Source organism: Pelophylax lessonae, assembly GCF_965119305.1.
Source record: "Pelophylax lessonae genome assembly, chromosome: 1".
NCBI classification, from domain to species: Eukaryota; Metazoa; Chordata; class Amphibia; order Anura; family Ranidae; genus Pelophylax; species Pelophylax lessonae.
In genome coordinates, this window is record NC_138768.1 from 444520989 (window position 1) to 444542748 (window position 21760).

The window sequence follows — 21760 nt, forward strand, 5'->3', positions numbered from 1 at the left end:
CAATTGTAAGACAGTAGCATTCTTTTTTTAGTATGTATTGTCCTGTGTGTACACAGCATACCTCTCAATTGGCTACCGCACTGTATGTTCTGATTTCTTTATTCTTATCCACCATAAACAAACTGTTGCACCCGTATCTATTTATTTCTGTCTAAGAAGGTCCTAAACATTCTCACTTTATCTTATAGGTGCTACAAAGGACATGGGAAAAATGCTTGGGGGGGATGAAGAGAAAGATCCAGATGCACAAAAGAAAATGGAGGAACAACAGGAAGCTCTTCGCCAACAAGAAGAGGAAAGGAAAGCAAAATATGCAAAGATGGAGGCTGAGAGAGAAACTATGAGGCAAGGTATCCGCGATAAGGTGAGCAGAAAATTTTACTATTTCATTAGACGGGAACAGACTGCACCAAGGCAATTTAGATTTGTTTAATAACTAGATTACAATTAAACATTTTGTGTGTATAAATCTTTTTTGATCTATGAATACCTCAGTCTGAATATACTCTAGGGTTTTCATCCAGACTTAATTCAATCTTAGGTAAATGTATGAATGCGTGTGATCATTTGGCAGATGCTTTCAGGAATACTACTGATGGGTATATTAATCAGAAATGTGGCAATAACTTCAGTTCTCTGATTATACCTTTTTAGACAATACTCTTTCATAAAAAAATACTTTTCTGGCATTGGAGAATGCATTAATAGTGGGGTGTTCAGAAATATATACAATATTTTGTCAAAAGTATTGAGACACTTGCTTTTACACGCACATGAACTTTAATGGCAACCAAGTCTTAGTCCGTAGGGTTCAGTATTGAGTTGGCCCACCCTTTGCAGCTATAACAGCTCCAACAACTCTTCTGAGGAGGCTGTCTACAAGGTTTAGGAGTGTGTCTTTGGGAATGTTTAACCATTCTTTCAGAAGCACATTTGTGAGGTCAGGCACTGATGTTGGTTTGCAGTCTCCACTCTAATTCATCCCAAAGATGTTCTATCGGTTTGTGAGCCTGTCACGTTTCTCCACCCCAAACTCGCTCATCCATGTCTTTATGGACCTTGCACTGGTCCAAATCATTTGGTGCTAGGGGGATAAGCCCCTTAGTTCCACTAAAGAGAACTCTTAAGGCATCAGCATACCAAGTCATTTTGGACAATTTCATGCTTCCAACTTTGTGGGAACAGTTTGGGGATGGCCCCTTACTGTTCCAACATGACTGTGCACCAGTGCACAAAGCAAGGTCCATCATCACATGGATGAGCGAGTTTTGGGTGGTGAAACTTGACTGGCCTGTACAGAGTCTGGACCTCAACCCAATAGAACACCTTTGCTAGGAATTAGACTGTGAGCCAGGCCTTCTCTTCGAATAGCAGTGCCTGATTTCACAAATGCACTTCTGGAAGAATGGTCAAACAACACACTCCTAAACCTTGTTGACAGCCTTCCCAGAAGAGTTGAAGCTGCTATAGCTTCAAAGGGTGAGCCAACTCAATAATGAACCCTACGGACTAGGACTGGGATGCCATTAAAGTTTGTGTGCATGTAAAGGCAGGCGTCTCAATATTTTTGACAATATATTGTATATATGTACACACACACACGCACAGAAAAAGAAAAAAAAAAAAATATATATATATATATATCCACTAATAGGGTGAGTCACTCCTCTAGTACCTGTGTAACTTCAAGGAGAGGTGTTGCGGTGAGCTCCCTATCATCCACCAATTTCAATAGAAAGAAAAGATGGGACACCACCTGCAGTGCAAAAGGCTTACTGAATTCTCTCCATACAATATGTGAAATAAGCAACTGTACAGTTTTGAGCACACCATGCTCTTCATCAAGCTGTGACACACAGAATTATTCAGTCCTAATATGTAAGCCGTTAGTGTCCCTTCTTTTCTTTTTATATATATAAATATAAATATATATGTATATATATATATATATATATATATATATATATATATATATATATATTTATATGTATATATATATGTATATATATATATATATATATATATATATATATATATATATATATATATATATTGTATATATAAATTACATGGCCTTACACTTATCAACAATGTAAACAGAAATGCATGTTTTGCACCCCATGAATATGGTGAGAGAAAAGTCACTAAAAAGGGAAATTAGCAGGTGAATTGGCATTCATAAGCCAGCAAAATTCGAACTGGTTTACTTCCAAGTTTTCTAACTGTGTAAAATTAAGTTTTTTTTTTTTTTTTTTATACCAACTGGGCAAATAAACTAGTATCCCCTTTAAATCCCATACACTGTTCAAAATTCAACTGGCTCAGCAGGAATCAGAAGAATTTCAATCCATCTATGGGCAGCTTGTCTGTTTTTTTGTGGGTTTATTGCCCCTGGTTATAGCGAGCAGCAGTAGTCATTGCATTCTGACAGCGGGGAAACCTCCCACTGTCAGAATACAACAGTGCAGCGGGAGAGATTCCCCATCAATACTGAATGTGTTGATGGGGGAACTCAGAAATTTTCTTTCCAACCCCTGGTTGAAGGAAAGAAAAATGCTTAACCACTTCCCACCCGCCCACCGTCAGATGATGGCGGAGCGGTGCGGCTATTGTTCTGGGATGCCGCCATATGACGGTGCACCAGAACAGCCTCTCTCGTGCACCCGCGGGGGCGCACAGTGCGGGGATCGTGGCCCCGCTGCATTGCTATGCCACGACGCGACCCCGATCTTGGTAAAGAGCCAATGACCCATGTGATCGGCTGTGTCCAATCACAGTCGGTCACATGTAAATGAGGAAGTGCCATTTACCGGCTCTCCTCGCCTCACACTGTCAGAGTGTGTGGCGAGGAGAGTCGATCAGCGGCTCCTCCTCAAAGGGGAACCTAGAAAAGGTAATCAGGGCACTGATCAGCAGTGCCCTGATTACAGAAAAACTAAAAAACAGTGCCCACCATCAGTGCCCACAGTGCCCATCACCAGTGCCTACAATCAGTGCCCATAGTGTTGCCAGTCAGTGCCTGCTCATCTGTGCTGCCCATCAGTGTCCATCAGTGCCGTCCGTCAGTACCCATCAGTGCCGCCTGTCAGTGCCGTCCGCCAGTACTGCCCGTCAGTGCCCATCAGTGCCACCTGTCAGTGCCCGTCAGTGCAGCCTATCAGTGCCCATCAGTGCCACATCTCAGTGCCCATCAGTGCCCATCAGTGCCGCCTTTCAGTGCCCATCAGTGCTGCCTATCAGTGCTAATCAGTGCCGCCTATCAGTGTCCATTAGTGCGGCATATTAGTACCTCATCAGTGCAGCCTATCAGTGACCATCAGTGCCGCCTCATCAGTGCACATCAGTGATGGAGAAAAATTACTTATTTTCCAAATTTACTCACAGAAAATAAGAAAAACTTTTTTTTTTTCAAAATTTTCTGTCCATTTCTTTTTTTTTTTTTTTTTTGTAAGCAATAAAAAAAAAAAAAAACAGCGGTGATTAAATACCACGAAAAGAAAGCTCTATTTGTGTGGAAAAAATGATAAAAATGTCATATGGGTACAGTGAAGCATGACTGTGCTATTATCATTTAAAGTGTGACAGCGCTGAAAGCTGAAAATGGGCATGGGCAGGAAGGGGGTGAAAGTGCCCAGTATTGAAGTAGTTAATGTATGGCCAGCCATTTATTCTTAACAAAGTTATCTTTTTCTCCTGTATTGAAACATAATTAATTATCAGGCTCATTATTGTATTATCCCAAAATTTATAATTAGGCTCATTATTGTATTATCCCAAAATTAATAATATCCATTGTACAACGAGTCTCCTTAGTCTGACTATTGAAAAGTTATTATACTGCAGCCTATTTTCTAGGTTATCCCTTTTATAACGGTAACTCATTTGCTACTCCACTCAGACGGTTTTTTTACATTTTCTTCTCCATCTGACTGCTTTACATAATTTTCTTTGAATGATGCTAGATCATTATGCAGATTGTCTGGCGATAGCTTTAGGTTTTATCTACCTATGAAATGAGTGTCAGCTAGTCTCTTATCTCTATCTACCTCTCCTATCATCTCTTCATCACTAAAAGAAATACCCAATCTATAGGATTTGATTTTGCAGCTATTAGAAGGTGCGTACAGGTTGCCTTACTTTGAATGCTTATCTATTTTATATTTTTCAAAAGAATACAAGAGCAATTTTGTTAACTTAACATTGGAAAAATGTCCATTCATATATAACAATATACAAATAATTTGGTCCAGTTTTGAACAAATAGTTAAATGCAGGAAATGCTTTTCCAGGGTAAAATAATTATGTGAACTAAGGAATTATAGGGTATATACTAGAGCTGCACAATTAATCATTAAAAAAATCGCAATCTCGATTCACCCCCTCCTCACGATCTTAGAACTGCATTTCCTTGATTCATACAGAGCAGAGCTGTTCTCTGCTAACTCACAGCTGTCAAAAAAAAAAAAAGAGCCTCCGGCAAATGTTTATAAACATTGTTAAGGCTGCTAGATAACTATAAACACAATGTTTTACAATGTATCGTTCCGAGCTTTACATCAAAGGAATGAACTTTCATCTGTAAGGTCCGGTTCACACTTATGCGAGTGCGGGAAGGCTGCGAATCCGCAGCCTGTTCCCGCATCGCACACGCACCCCCGGCAGTTCACACTGCCATATGCGATACGCTGGGGGTGTCAATGTAATCTTAACGACACCCCCAGTTTGATCGCATATCGCAGTGCGATCGTGCAGTTCGCACAGGATCGGATCGCACAAGTGTGAACCGCTGTGCGATCCGATCCTGATGCGGCTCAAAAAAAGGGTCCCTGTGCGTGTTTGCTGCGGCTGCGGTGAGAATTTAGCCATACAAACTGTATGGCTAAACTCGCACCGCACAGCCGATCGCATGTAATGTCAGAGCAGTGCGCTCCGACATTACATGCGAACCCGGCACTCGCACAAATGTGAACCGGGGCTAAATGCTGGTTCACTCTATAGCGATGTCAGCCACTGCATGTGATTCGAACCGCACTGCTCTGCAAATCACATGCGATGTCTTTGCAATGCGAATTTAGGCAAACAGATTGTATGGCTGAATTTGCATTGCATACATACCAAAGTCACGCAGGACCCTTTTTTTGGTCCGCACCAGAATCGGATCGAATGGATGTTCACACCTTTGCGATCCAATCCCTGTCTGTATTGACAGTTCACACTGCAATATACAAACTAATATGGGGGTGTAATTAACAGTGGAATCTTAGGGTTCCCACATCGCACCAGTGTGAACCGGCACTAAAGGATGACAGGTTAACCTCTTAAAAATCAGGCCTTTTTCTGACACTTGTTGCTTACAAGTTAAAATCACTATTTTTTGCTAGAAAATTACTTAGAACCCCCAAACTTTATATATATAAATATATATATATTTTTTTAGCAGAGACCCTTGAGAATAAAATGGCGATCGTTGCAATCTTTTATGTCACACTGTATTTGCACAGTATTTGCACAGAAGTCTTTCAAATGTAGTTTTTGGGGAAAAAATACACTTTATTGGATTTAATATAAAAAAAAAAAATTAAACAGTAAAGTTTGTATAATGTAAAAGATGATGTTACGCCGAGAATTGTGAGAGAATCGTGATCTTTATTCTAAGCAAAAATATTGTGATTCTCATTTTATCCAGAATCGTGCAGCTCAAGTATTATACTCTAAGCTGCCCTATAGAAACATTATTATACAGTTAAATCATAAATACCTAAGATCTTATGTCTTCTTATATGCACATACAATATATAAATACAGTGTGGTGGCGTGTTTAGTACAAATAATGACAGTATACTGTATCACTTGGTAATATCAAAGAATGAGACAAATGCAGCATTCATAGCCACAGTATAAGTTAGGTTGAAACAAGACTGAGGTCCATCAGCTACGTACAGTGCCATGCAATTAGTGATGTCGCGAACCTAAAATTCGCCGTTCGCGAACGGCGAACGCGAACATCGGCAAATGTTCGCGAACCGGCGAACCGGGCGAACCGCCATAGACTTCAATAGGCAGGCGAATTTTAAAACACACAGGGACTCTTTCTGGCCACAATAGTGATGGAAAAGTTGTTTCAAGGGGACTAACACCTGGACTGTGGCATGCCGGAGAGGGATCACGCAAAAAAAAGTTCTTAAAAATTATAATTTTTTGATAGAGAGCCAATTATTGGAAAAATTAAAAAAAAAATAAAAATAAAAAATTTCTTTGGATTTAGCATCTGGGGGGTCTAAAAAGTGTACCTGTGAAGTTTCAGCTCTGTAGCATGTCCAGAACCCCTAAAAAACAGCATTTGTCTTATATTTTCAGGAATATGGCTTCTCTGCAGCTGGCTTTTTCTCTTGCAGGCATTTATCGGGCATTTTTTTAGGCAGGCATGTCATTTTTTGTATTTAGTGTCTGGGGGGTCTAAAAAGTGTACCTGTCAAGTTTCAGCTCTGTAGCATGTCCAGAACCCCTAAAAAACAGCATTTTTCTTATATTTTCAGGAATACGGCTTCTCTGCGGCTGGCTTTTTCTCTTGCAGGCATTTATCAGGCATTTTTTTAGGCAGGCATGTCATTTTTTGTATTTAGTGTCTGGGGGGTCTAAAAAGTGTACCTGTCAAGTTTCAGCTCTGTAGCATGTCCAGAACCCCTAAAAAACAGCATTTTTCTTATATTTTCAGGAATACGGCTTCTCTGCGGCTGGCTTTTTCTCTTGCAGGCATTTAGCGGGCATTTTTTTAGGCAGGCATGTCATTTTTTGTATTTAGTGTCTGGGGGGTCTAAAAAGTGTACCTGTGAAGTTTCAGCTCTGTAGCATGTCCAGAACCCCTAAAAAACAGCATTTGTCTTATATTTTCAGGAATATGGCTTCTCTGCGGCTGGCTTTTTCTCTTGCAGGCATTTATCGGGCATTTTTTTAGGCAGGCATGTCATTTTTTGTATTTAGTGTCTGGGGGGTCTAAAAAGTGTACCTGTCAAGTTTCAGCTCTGTAGCATGTCCAGAACCCCTAAAAAACAGCATTTTTCTTATATTTTCAGGAATACGGCTTCTCTGCGGCTGGCTTTTTCTCTTGCAGGCATTTAGCGGGCATTTTTTTAGGCAGGCATGTCATTTTTTGTATTTAGTGTCTGGGGGGTCTAAAAAGTGTACCTGTGAAGTTTCAGCTCTGTAGCATGTCCAGAACCCCTAAAAAACAGCATTTGTCTTATATTTTCAGGAATATGGCTTCTCTGCGGCTGGCTTTTTCTCTTGCAGGCATTTATCGGGCATTTTTTTAGGCAGGCATGTCATTTTTTGTATTTAGTGTCTGGGGGGTCTAAAAAGTGTACCTGTCAAGTTTCAGCTCTGTAGCATGTCCAGAACCCCTAAAAAACAGCATTTTTCTTATATTTTCAGGAATACGGCTTCTCTGCGGCTGGCTTTTTTTCTTGCAGGCATTTAGCGGGCATTTTTTTAGGCAGGCATGTCATTTTTTGTATTCAGTGTCTGGGGGGTCTAAAAAGTGTACCTGTCAAGTTTCAGCTCTGTAGCATGTCCAGAACCCCTAAAAAACAGCATTTTTCTTATATTTTCAGGAATACGGCTTCTCTGCGGCTGGCTTTTTCTCTTGCAGGCATATATATCAGTGGTGGGTGGGCAGTGGCACAGTACACTCTCTGTGGACCTGACAGCAGTCACTGGCCCCCAGGCAACTGCAATTTAAAAAATATATATATATTTTTTTACTTTGCAAGCTGCTGTGCCACTTTATATATCAGTGGTGGGTGGGCAGTGGCACAGTACACTCTCTGTGGACCTGACAGCACTCACTGGCACCCAGGCAACTGCAATTTAAAAAAATATATATTTTTTTTTACTTTGCAAGCTGCTGTGCCACCTTATATATCAGTGGTGGGTGGGCAGTGGCACAGTACACTCTCTGTGGACCTGACAGCAGTCACTGGCACCCAGGCAACTGCAATTAAAAAATATATATATTTTTTTTTACTTTGCAAGCTGCTGTGCCACCTTATATATCAGTGGTGGGTGGGCACACAGTGGCACTGCAGTGGGCACAGTACACTCTGTGGACCTGACAGTAACTGGCAGCCCAGGCAACTGCAATAATAAAAAATATTTTTTTTTTCAATTTATTGCAACAAGATGCTGTGCCACCGTATATATATCAGTGGTGGGCAGTGCACTGCAGTGGGTACAGTGCACTCTGTGGACCTGACACAGCACTCACTGCAATTATGACAGAGGAAAAAAAAAATATTTTTTAAAATGCAAGGTACTGTGCCTGTGCCACCCGAAATGAGTGTGGTGTGCACACAGTACAGTCTGTGGTGGGTCTGTGGCCTCTCACACACAGCGGGCAGGCAACTGCAGTGTACAATAGATATATATAGATATATATATAAGGAAAAAACTCTATTACCTTACCAGCCCTTAAAAGGGCTTTTGGGGACACTATATATATATATATATGTATATATATATAAATAAAAAAAATCCTCAATTACCAGCCCTTAAAAGGGCTGTTGGGGACACTAGATAGATATAGATATATATATATATATAAGAAGAAACAACTCAATTACCAGCCCTTAAAAGGGCTTTTGGGGACGCTAGGTATATATATATATATATATATATATATATAAAAAAAAAACACAAATACCAGCCCTTAGAAGGGCTTTTTGGGGTGCTGATATTACAGCAGTAGTGGACCAAGAACACTGCAAGACCAGGAACACTGACTAACTGTCCCTAGCTTAACAGCAGCAGCAGCAGCAGCAGCTCTCTCCCTACTCTCACTACACACACTGCTTCAGAATGATCTAAGATGGATGCTGCCCTTGCTTATTTATAGGAGGTGGGAGGGTGTGGGAGGGAGGTATGCTGATTGGCTGGAAATGTGTCTGCTGACTGTAAAGTTCAGGGTCAAAGTTTGCCTCAATGATGTCTTATGGGGGGCGGACCGAACATCGCATATGTTCGCCGGCAGCGGCGAACGCGAACATGCTAAGTTCGCCGGGAACTGTTCGCCGGCGAACAGTTCTATACATCTCTACATGCAATAGTATTCACTTTTTACCTATTTTGTTACATTACAGCCTTAAGTTCAATGTTTTGTTAATCTGAATTTTATGTGATGAATCAGAACACAATAGTCTAAGTTGGTGAAGTGAAATGAAAAAAATATATACATAAAACTATTTTTTTAGAAATAGAAAACAGAAAATTGGCATGTGCGTATGTATTCATCCCCTTTGTTATGAAGCCCATAAAAAGCTCTGGTGCAACCAATTACCTTCATAAGCCACATAATTTGTGAAATGATGTCCACCTGCATGCAATCTAAGTGTCACATGATCTGTCATTATATAAACACACCTTTTTTGAAAAGCCCCAGAGGCTGCAACACCTAAGCAAGAGGCACCACTAACCAAACACTGCCATGGAGACCAAAGAACTATCCAAACAAGTAAGGGACAGTGTTGTTGAGAAGTACAAGTCAGGGTTAGGTTATAAAAAAATATCCAAATCTTTGATGATCCCTCAGGAGCACCATCAAATCTATCATAGCCAAATGGAAAGAACATGGCACAACAGCAAACCTGCCAAGAGACGGCGGCCCACCAAAATTCACGGACTGGGCAAGGAGGGCATTATTCAGAGAGGCAGCACAGAGACCTAAGGTAACCCTGGAGGAGCTGCAGAGTTCCACAGCAAAGACTGGAGTATCTGTACATAGGATGACAATAAGCTGTACGCTCCATAGAGTTGGGCTTTATTGCAGAGTGGCCAGAAGAAAGCCATTACTTTCAGCAAAAAACAAAATGGCACATTTTGAGTTTGGGAAAAGGCATGTGGGAGACTCCCAAAATGTATGGAGGAAGGTGCTATGGTCTGATGAGACAAAAATTTATCTTTTCGGCCATCAAAGAAAACACTATGTCTGGCGCAAACCCAACACATCACATCACCCAAAGAACACCATCCCCACAAGGAAACATGGTGGTGGCAGCATCATGCTGTGGGGATGTTTTTCAGCAGCCAGGACTCGGAAACTGGTCAGAGTTGAGGGAAAGATGGATGGTGCTAAATACAGGGATATTCTTGAGCAAAACCTGTACCACTCTGTGCGTGATTTGAGGCTAGGATGGAGGTTCACCTTCCAGCAGGACAATGACCCCAATCACACTGCTAAAGCAACACTTGAGTGGTTTAAGGGGAAACATGTAAATGTGTTGGAATAGCCTAGTCAAAGCCCAGACCTCAATCCAATAGAAAATCTGTGGTCAGACTTAAAGATTGCTGTTCACAAGCACAAACCATCCAACTTGAAGGAGCTGGAGCAGTTTTGCTAGGAGGAATTGGCAAAAAATCCCAGTGGTAAGATGTGGCAAGCTCATAGAGACTTATCCAAAATGACTTGGAGCTGTGATTGCCGCAAAAGGTGGCTCTACAAAGTATTGACGTTAGGTGGCTCTACTAAGTATTGACTTTAGGGGGTGAATAGTTATGCACATTGACTTTTTCTGTTATTTTGTGGGCATGCTGTGGGCATGTTCTGTAAATTAAATGATGCAAATCCTCAAACAATCCATGTTAATTCCAAGTTGTGAGGCAACAAAACACGAAAAATGCCAAGGGGGGTGAATACTTTTACAAGGCACTGTACTTGTTCTGAGTTAGTGACTTAAAACTGAACTTAAGACAAATAAATGAATACACAGATGAAATACACATTTTAAAGCCGATTTACCTGCCAATTAATTTTTATTTCTGTGCAGCCAGTCCTAAGGTTTACACAGCATTGCCATGCAACACAGCCCCGCTTGTAAAGATGATCAGATTTTTCTCTGTAGCAGTTAATTAACTCTTACATGGGGCCTCCCAACCCCCAGCCCTTGATTAGACAGCAAAGAGAAGCAGCAAACTGATAAACTAATCTCTGTGTCTTTCCTTGTGCTGATTCTCCCTCTCTCAAACTGAGTTTTGCTGTACAAGCCAGACATCTCATGTGAGTCGCACCACATCGCTGTCCAGATCACATGTGATGTCTGTGTGATGCAAATTCAGCCTTTCAAACTGTATGGTTGAATTTGTATAGCAATCAGACCAAACTCGTGCAGGACCCTTTTTTTTTTTTACCGCACCGGAAACGGATCTGATGGATGTTCACAACTATGTGATTCTATTCTGCAAATCCCGTTGCGTTTTGCAAACTGATTGCGGGGTGTTGTTAACCTAACATACACTCCGCAATCAGTTTACATGAACAGGTTGCGATTTTGATGCAGTGTGGATTTGTAGTGCATTCGCTGTGATTTCGCACTGCATCTAGTGTGAACCTGGCCTAAGTAAAATTGAGGCTGATGCCAATTAAAATTCAAATCTCTATGCTGCTAATATTTAGAAAACACCTTTATTGATATAATAATAAATGTAGAGCTGCATTCATTTTCATCTTTTTTTTTTTTTTTTTTTAGGTAGAGCACTAAATTTGCACCAATGGACATTGACTATTGTCTTTAACCACATAACGACCGCCCACCGCAGTTTCACTGTGGCAGGCAGCCGCTCCTGGGCAAAGCAGCGTTATGTTACATCGCTCGCTCAGGAGACTCTAGGGGGCGAGCGTGTGCCGCCGGCAGAGCGCTCCCACCCCTGCTTTTCAGCTGGGGAGCCAGTGCGTGTGACCCGCGGCTCTGATGTCTCGCGATCTCTCGCAGCAGAGGGAGAAGGACAGATGGCTGATGTAAACACAGCCGTCTGTCATTCTCCCTGAAGTGATCATAGAGGCTATGTGATCCTACTATATAGGATCGCATGTCTCTGTGATGACTTCACATGGCACGCTCCCTGACAGTTATAATCACACCCCTAGGGATACATTTAAACCACTGATCATCAGTAATGTTAACCCCTTTCCTGCCAGTGCCATTTTTACAGTAACAGTGCATATTTTTAGCACTGATTACTGTAGTAATGTCACTGGTACCCCCAAAAGTGTCAAAAATGGCAGTTAGGGGTCTGATCTGTCTGCCGCAATGTCGCAGTCCCGCAAAAAAAAAAACGCAGATCGCCGCCATTACTAGTAAAAAAAAAAAACAATAAAAACAACATAAATCTTTCCCGTAATTAATAAACGCAATAACTTTTGTGCAAACCAATCAAAATATGCTTATTGTGATTTTTTTTACTAAAAATATGTAGCAGAAAACAAATTGGCCTAAAATTTTAAAAAAATTTAGATTTTTTTATTTTTTTGGAGAATTTCATATAAAAGAATGTGAAAAATATTGTAATGTTTTTCAAAATTGTCGCTCTTTTTTTGTTTATAGCGCAAAAAATAAAAATTGCACTGGTGATCAAATACCACTAAAGAAAGCTCTATTTGTGGGGAAAAAAAGTACGTCAATTTTGTTTGGGTACAGCGTCGCACGACCGCGCAATTGTCCGTTAAATTAACGCAGTCCCGAAATGCAAAATAGGGCCTGGTCATTGAGCAGCCAAATTATCCGGTCCTTAGGTGGTTAAAGGCAGGGTAGGAATGAAAATTATATTTGTAAAGTGCACTGCAGACTTGGATTGTTGGAAAAATATTCCAGGGTTGCCAGATTTATTTATTTTTTATTTTAGAGTGGTGCATTTTTGAATAAAGAAAGCTCTTCTCTTTTCTGAATTTTGTGCCAATTGGCCAAAGTACAATTTTCCTGTATCTGGCACTTATAGCATTCAGGGTCTGCACAAAGGTAGTGTGGATGTGACATCTCTACATTCATATCCTTACAAACCCTCATTAACAAAGGCACAAATATGCATGTTTAAAATTAAACAGTATTAAACAAAAAAATGTTCAGCATTTTGAATATAAACGTTTTAGGACCTATTTTTTTCAAAAACATTTGGACAGAAATCAATGCATAATAAATATATGAATACATGAAAAAATATATATAAATACATTTTGATTTTTTTTTCTTCGTTTTACATATGAATGACAAACATATAATATGGACTTTTTTTTGTCAATATTTAATGTTGGTCAGCGAAACTCAGCAGAAGAAACCTATTCCGAAGAAACAAAATGGAGAGCTTGCACATTGATTTTGCCTATTTGTTTATCTTTTTCTCTTCCCCGAAGGGATTGATTAACACTTATTCTGTCCAATACACAGAGGAGTGACTAAGCAACAGAGCAATGATTTAAGCACCTTGTCAGACAGAACAAAAGTTTCATTTTAATACCTTCTCTAAGCTGCTCTCTAGAAAAGATTAGTTTTTGAGAATTTAATTTGTAGTGTATGCAAAATAGGTGGACTCTACTAGGAAAATCACAGTCGTAGATCCCTGTCGAAGGAAGTGTGATGCTGGGATGCAGCTTCAATTACATAGCTTTCAATTGCTCCATCTATGTTGTGTGAAGAATAGCATTGTCAAGTGTTTAAATAATAATACAGCTATAAATATATTCATGATATTTCGCTAATAGGAATTACAGGAACTGGAGTATACTGTCTTGGCTCTATGTCAGATGCATTATTGATTAATAGAACAGTGAGAGCTATTATTCATGATTGTATTTTTGCTTATGGTGCTAAATGATTATGTGGCTCATTTATAAATATTGGATCAAAAGAAAATATGGTATCTTTTATTTATTTATTTTTTATTTTTATTTTTTAAATAGTTTTTATTACATTTTCACAAGTACAAACATCTAAAATCAGATAACTGTTCCATACAAGATACAGAGATTATAACTTCCATACAAGATACAGAGATTATAACATAGTTATAAGGATGCATAATAAAAGAGGCATGGTGAAGAGGACAGTACATAAACGGAAAGAACTCAAAATATAGGTATCATATTCAGCTGTGCATATGATTCTTAAATGTCCAAAGGAGCGTAGCCGGAGTGGGAAAGGAAGGGGTTATGCCGACACAAGCCGGTCTATTGTCTTAGGTAAGGCGCATGGATCAGGTTGTGGATCCCCCTATCAACACCCCTCAAGGGATCAGACTGTATCAACTTGGGGGGTACCACCAGATCCACACCACTCTTGCCTTTCACCCACTTCATGCATGCTTCCCCTGTTAATCTGGTACGAAATGATGCTGTGGGCAAAGGTTCGCAGAATTCTAACAAAATATAAACCCAAGAATCTGAAACCTTGGACTTTCCAAAAATCTTAATTACCAAGTGGAGATCTAAAGCTACGAAAGTATTGTCCTGTGCATGGTTTAGCTATGAACTTTATTCCTATGTTGTTTGGACCATAGGCATGTTGTTCAGAAATCTTTTATTTTTTATGTCAAATTAAAAAAACTGTAAATCTGTATGACTATATGGCGCCCTGAGAAAGCACCTTTATTTGTTTGTTCAATTACCCTTTCATATATACTTATTGTAAGAGGACAGCCTCACCTGGTATTGTTAGCAATAAACCTAGTATGAGACAAGGACACCCAGGAACAGTCAAAGCAGGCTTGTCCTGAATGTTTATTCAGCAAGGCAGCAAACAAACACAGGTTTAATGCAGTAGCGCTCTGTACAGCAAGTCAGTTCATGTCCTGACTAACAGGGTGCCCCCTAATCCATCCCCTAATGTACACAGGCTGTACCTTTTTTAGTGTTCTGTCAGCACTTTTCACCTAGTAGCAGGCTTCCAAAGCAGCGAGAAAAACCTCCGAGCATTAGTCAGCTTGCCTATAGAAAGGCCTCTAATAAATAGGTCTGGCTTTCAGGTTAGGTGTCCACCTAGGAATGGAAGGTTTATCCTCCCCAAAGCTCTACAAAATGAATGAATGTGTATTTTTGCGAATGTAGAAAGTTTGTTTTTTCCATATCAGCCATAAACTTTGGAGCCCCTTATCATGTGTATGTAGGAATCCAAAATGACACATGCACACTATCCAGAGTCCTGCCTGCCAGTGCAGAGCCTCACAATATAATAATTTAAAGTAAAGTCTGTGTGCAAATGGTTCAACCGTAGTCTAAAAGTAGAAAAGCACATCCAAGTAGAATTGAGCAGTTTCAGAGAGAACAGTAGACATACCAAATTCTTAATAGTAGCAAATTTGAAATGTAACTCAGCAAATTTCTGGACTGCTTGTTCTGTTGCTAGTCTGATTTAGGCAAAAAAAAAAAAAAGCTAAGTACACTGATATTAAGTATTAATGGCCAAGGTGAGCAGAACTGCAAGACATCTTGATCCTTGAAACTTTATGGAAAACTTTTACTTTTTCAGCAAACTACAACAATCCTTCTTTAAAGCATGTTTGAAGGGAACAGGTTTTTCTACACATGCTATGGCATACCTTTTGTATTGATGCACCTGAAATATATTTAGTGGATTTAAACTGGAAGTTTATTTGAACTTTAAACGTGTTTTTTTTTAAACGTGTTTTTTTTTTTTTTTTTTATTTCCTTATTTAAATGTTTTATTAGTGGAAGAAGGATAGGTACAGTAAACAATTAGTCACTTGCAAACAGAGTGTCATGAGATGAGTACAACATATCGATATTGATTCAAAACTGGGTACAAACAAGACAATAATGCTCTGTGATGAAATGCTAATACCAGAAACATTATCATCTGACCACAGGGAACCAGTGGCACCCAAATTAAAAGGCATGTTGTAAAGATAAAGACAAACAGAAACAAAAACCTGCCGACTTTACATGTTTTAAGGCACCTAAATCCTTTTAGAACTCAGATTTGTTGACTGAAATAAAAATGTCTTTTGAGAACCAATAGAATTATTTTTTTAAGGGCAGCACTAAAGAATATCTTGTGTATTCCTTAGTATTTTACTGTAAGCCTTTCTTATACTAATACAAATGGCCTAAGATCATTTACATTTCTTGTTTTTCATAATCATCCCTCTCCCCTAGATTGCTCTGATCATACATTGAGTGGGAAGCAGACGACACGATGATGAGCACTGCAATTTTCTTTCTGTTTTCTGTAGTGCACACTAGGGAAAGGGGTGGAAATGTACCTGTAGAGAGTGGAGACCAGTGGTTAGAAAGTTCAGGCTTAGCACAGTTCTTAGTGAAAGAGTAATCAAGTAGTTCAGGTCACAAGGCATTGAGTCAACATCAGGGTCCTAAATCAGGCAGCAAAGAATTAGAATTGAGGTCACAAGCTGGGGTCAGTGTAGGCAACAGAGAATTAGCTTTGGGGTTACAAACCATGGTCATAGGAGGCAAGATTACTGTATGTGTGGAGCACAATATTCTCAAAAGGAAACAGGAAGAACCTAAAGAGCTGGCCAATTAACCTGAGACTGCAACTGCAATACATTATGCAGAACTATGAAAATTCCAGTAGTTAAAAGACTGGAGTAACAGAACAGATAAGTCATGCTTTGGTCCATGAGAGGGGTGGCAGAACAGATAAGTTATGCTTTGGTCTATGAGAGGAGTGGCAGAACGGATAAGTCATGCTTTGGTCCATGGGAGGAGTGTCAGAACGGATAAGTTATGCTTTGGTCCATGAGAGGAGTGGCAGAACGGATAAGTTATGCTTTGGTCCATGAGAGGAGTGGCAGAACAGATAAGTTATGCTTTGGTCCATGAGAGGAGTGGCAGAACAGATAAGTTATGCTTTGGTCCATGAGAGGAGTGGCAGAACAGATAAGTCATGCTTTGGTCCATGAGAGGAGTGGCAGAACAGATAATTTATGCTTTGGTCCATGAGAGGAGTGGCAGAACAGATAAGTTATGCTTTGGTCCACGAGAGGAGTGGCAGAACAGATAAGTCATGCTTTGGTCCATGAGAGGAGTGGCAGAACAGATAAGTTATGCTTTGGTCCATGAGTGGAGTGGCAGAACAGATAAGTCATGCTTTGGTCCATGAGAGGAGTCGCGGATCAGATAAGTCATGCTTTGGTCCATTAAAGGAGACGCAGATCAGATAAGTCATGCTTTGGTCCATGAGAGGGGTGGCAGAACAGATAAGTCATGCTTTGGTCTATGAGAGGAGTGGCAGAACAGATAAGTCATGCTTTGGTCCATGAGAGGAGTGGCAGAACAGATAAGTCATGCTTTGGTCCATGAGAGGGGTGGCAGAACGGATAAGTCATGTTTTGGTCCATGAGAGTGGTGGCAGAACAGATAAGTCATGCTTTGATCCATGAGAGGAGTGGCAGAACAGATAACTTATGCTTTGGTCCATGAGAGGGGTGGCAGAACAGATAAGTCATGCTTTGGTCCATGAGAGGAGTGGCAGAACAGATAAGTTATGCTTTGGTCCATGAGAGGAGTGGCATAACAGATAAGTCATGCTTTAGTCCATGAGAGGAGTGGCAGAACAGATAAGTTATGCTTTGGTCCATGAGAGGAGTGGCAGAACAGATAAGTCATGCTTTGGTCCATGAGAGGAGTCGCGGATCAGATAAGTCATGCTTTGGTCCATTAAAGGAGACGCAGATCAGATAAGTCATGCTTTGGTCCATGAGAGGGGTGGCAGAACAGATAAGTCATGCTTTGATCCATGAGAGGAGTGGCAGAACAGATAAGTCATGCTTTGGTCTATGAGAGGAGTGGCAGAACAGATAAGTCATGCTTTGGTCCATGAGAGGAGTGGCAGAACAGATAAGTCATGCTTTGGTCCATGAGAGGGGTGGCAGAACAGATAAGTCATGTTTTGGTCCATGAGAGGGGTGGCAGAACAGATAAGTCATGCTTTGATCCATGAGAGGAGTGGCAGAACAGATAAGGTATGCTTTGGTCCATGAGAGGGGTGGCAGAACAGATAAGTCATGCTTTGGTCCATGAGAGGGGTGGCAGAACAGATAAGTCATGCTTTGATCCATGAGAGGAGTGGCAGAACAGATAAGTCATGCTTTGGTCCATGAGAGACCAGAGTCAAAGACCCAGCAGACTCAGATCCTGACAGGAAGGGTCACATTAAAGAGGACTACAATTACATCATGCTTTACATAAAAAAGGGCACATGTATCCTAATTAAGCCATGACAAAGATCACATTGGGGTTGATTTACTGAAAGAGTAGAGATTTTTTACTTTGCAAAGCTAACAAACACCTTTAAAAGTGGGCATTCGCTTTGCTAACTGAATAATAGTAAATACCGGTTTGGTTTGTGTATGCATGTGCATGGAAAGTTAACAAAAAAAAAAAAAATTATATTTTTTTGCTAGCACATGATTGGTAGGTTGTAGTGAACAATTCTGCTATATAACATTCCCAAAAAAAATAAAAAAATAAATTTAAAAATCAAATGTTTTTTATCCTTTTAGGCCTATTTGTTTTCTGCTACATATTTTTGGTAAAAAAAAAAAAAAAAAAAACCCAATAAGCGTATTTTGTATGGTTTGCACAAAAGTTATTGCATTTATAAACTAGGGGAAAGATTTAGGTCATTTTAATTTAATTTTACTAGTAATGGCGGCGATCTGCGATTTTTAGTGGGACTGCGACATTGCGGCTGACAGATTGGACCCCTAACTGACATTTTTTACACTTTTGGGGGGACCAGTGACATTACTACAGTAATCAGGGCTAAAAATATGCACTGTTACTGTAAAAATGACACTGGCAGGGAAGGGGTTAACTGAGGGGCAATCAAAGGGTTAAGTGTGAGAGCCTAGGGGAGTCTAACTGTATGAGGGAGGGACTTGTGGAATTAACACAGAGACCTGTGATCCTATATAGAAGGTGCTCGGTGTTCATTCAAGAGAGAACAACAGTCTGCTGTGTTTACAACAGCAGACCGCCGTTCTCTCTCCACGGGGAGCGATCGTTTACCCCGCTGCCTAATGGGGGGTGGGCGCGCGCTTCTGGCGGCATGCGCATGACCCCAGGAGCGATCCCGTGAACCGCCGTACCGGTATGGCGGTTCGCCCAGCCGAGTCAGCCTGCCACAGTATATTTGCGGCGGGCAGTCGGCAATTAGTAAAGCCTTTTTTAGGTTGCCAGTGCAGAGTTAAACATGAGTTTTGGCACTAGAATTATTACTTTCACTCTGGCATTCTAAGTGATACCTCACGTGCATGGTGCAATCACTATTTACATATGTGCACAAAGTCTATGTTTTCTTTCCCATGTGCGTGTGAGCATGGCGAAACAGGGGCACTTTAATGTTTTTTTGTAAATATTATTATATATTTGTAGCAACCTCCTAGGTAGGTGCTAGGAAGAAGCATATGGGTGGCCCTGTCTGCATATCAGGAGGGCCTGATCATTTAGTTAGGGTGTCATGTGCTTCCAAGGGTGTCTGTTGAGCTTGGGGAGTTTCCCCACTGTGTCCAATGAGGGCTCTTATTGGACAGTGAAGGAAGCCTGACCAATAGCACACCAGGGCTTGTATCCATCTCAGTGGGCAGAATCTGCCAGAAAGCATCCTGGGATAGGGTATAAGTCTGAGGGGAGCACATGACGCAGTGTCTTTGGCGGGAAGCAGAGTCCCAGGAGGAAGGTGACGGCTGTCTCTCCTCCTGTCAGTGCAAGTGCGAGTGTCCTGGGCAGTCGGTCTAGAGGACAGAAGGTTGAGCTGGGCTGCAGAGAGGGATCCAGAGTGCTGTGGACCGAATGGAGCTGCTGGGCAGAAGTTTCAGAGAAAATAGTATCGTGAGTACTTGAGACTGCCCAGGGATATGCCTAGGTAAGGGGACCACTCCAGAAGGTCAAGGGTATCCGGGAGCCAGCTAACCTGTGGAGAAGGTGTAGAGAAAGGGGGTGCCAGTGTTTTAAGCCCTGAAGATAAGTGAGAGGATGAGGGTGCCAGGTGGGCTCTAAAGTGTTTAGCAGCGCAACAGCAATACAAGTAGCTACTTCAGCAAGGAGTGCTTAAGGGAGAGGACTTCTTTATGTGAGAAAGCAGTCCAAGGTCAATTTGAAGTTAACAGGCAGCAAGCCAGCGTTAACTAGCGTCAACCGGCATTGACCGGCATCTAGCCAGCACCAAGTCTGCGCCAAGAAGCGTTTTCAGTTGTCCCCAGCAAATTGTGCATAGTTGAGCCAAAGGAATATCCCACTCATTCCCTTCTCCCATACAAGTTCTCAATAAATACAAAAAACCAAAGTTACTGGGCTGGTCATTGTCTTAGTGCCCAAACTTGGAGGAACATGCACATGGGTACTTTTGTTGCACCCAGTGGCCCAGGGGGACCCATATTGAGAAAAACAGCTGGGAATTCTGCTACAAATTTTATTAAAAAAATATTTTTTTACAATTTCTCTGACCCAGGTCCTGAGGGACGGGAGTGCCCGGGAATAGCAGTGGCGAGAGGGGGCCCCCTTCCAAGCTCTGTAAAACTGTGGAGCCACTTAGATAACTTTTACAAGAAAGCCAGTGGCTGGCTGAAAATGTTGATACTGGCATCATGGCTGCAAATACTTCCACACAAGGTTGTTTTTTTACAGCCTAAGGGCTTTTTCACACGGTCCGCTCTGTAGGCGGATCCGTGTTGCTCAGCAGGGATCGATCCGCAATCCCCACTGAGCCGGGCGGATGACAGCTCCGTCTCCGCTTGCCGAACGGAGAGGGAGGTGTCTCAGCACCCGCTGCCCTCTATGGGGGATCAGATGAGAGCGGACCGCTTGTCCGCTCTCATCAGATCCGCTCCGCTCCGATTACTGAACGGATGGAAAAATAGGGTTTCCATCCGTCCAGATTTCACGCACAGGATCGGATGCGGATGGCAGCGGGTGTCAGCGGAGGTGTCTCCGCTGACACCCGCTTCCCCATAGAGCTGCATGGAGGATCCGATCAGATCCGCCTAAAAAACTGACAGGCGGATCTGATCGGATCGCCCGTGTGAAAGAGCCCTAAGGGTTGCTCAACTTACAACAGTCAATCAGTCTGTATAGGCAGTAAACCATGCTTGTTATACTCACTGTGGAACCTAAGGTGTCAATCCTCTGCATTGTGTAAAAAGTCAGTTTGATCCTGTCTTCTCTAATCCCCCCCCCTTCTTTCCCAATCCATCTCCTGATAGAATAAAGCCTTGGGGACATTTTGCACATGCTCAGTTTGATGTGCATTGCTAGTGAGTTTTTTTTTTTTTTTCTTGGGAAGGTGCATGTGATCAGCACAGGGCTATTCAGCACTGTCAAGACAGAGGGTCAGGGGTCCTGCAGCCTCATTGGATAGTCAGAGGAGAATAAAAACTACCCCTGCAAGATTTAACCAGTGCTCAGCTGGACACCGATAGAAGTCACCAAATTGTGACTGCACAGGTGTCAAACTGGCGGCCCTCCAACTGTTGCGGAACTACAACTCCCATGAGGCTTTGCAGTTACAATGGTCAGAACTCTGGCAACTGAAATTTAATGTGGATAAGTGCAAGATAATGCACCTGGGGCGTAAAAACCCAAGGGCAGAATATAGAATATTTGACACAGTCCTGACCTCAGTATCTGAGGAAAGGGATTTAGGAGTAATTATTTCAGAAGACTTAAAGGTGGGAAGACAATGTAATAGAGCAGCACGAAATGCCAGCAGAATGCTTGGATGTATAGGGAGAGGTATAAGCAGTAGAAAGAGAGAAGTGCTTATGCCGCTGTACAGAACACTGGTGAGACCTCACTTGGAGTATTGTGCGCAGTACTGGAGGCCATATCTCCAGAAGGATATAGATACTCTAGAGAGAGTTCAGAGAAGAGCTACTAAACTAGTACATGGATTGCAGGAAAAAACTTACCAGGAAAGGTTAAAGGACCTTAATATGTATAGCTTGGAAGAAAGAAGAGACAGAG

General features: G+C 41.4%; 1 protein-coding gene across 2 annotated transcripts in view; it reads left to right on the forward strand.

Annotated features, from left to right (window-relative positions):
* CPLX1 (complexin 1) overlaps nt 1–21760 on the forward strand; it is a 294668-nt gene that overhangs the window by 214709 nt on the left and 58199 nt on the right. For both annotated transcript variants that reach the window (XM_082275473.1, XM_082275474.1), the window contains one exon: nt 189–364. In XM_082275473.1, coding sequence (XP_082131599.1) covers nt 189–364 — 176 coding nt within the window. The remainder of the gene's footprint in view (nt 1–188; nt 365–21760) is intronic.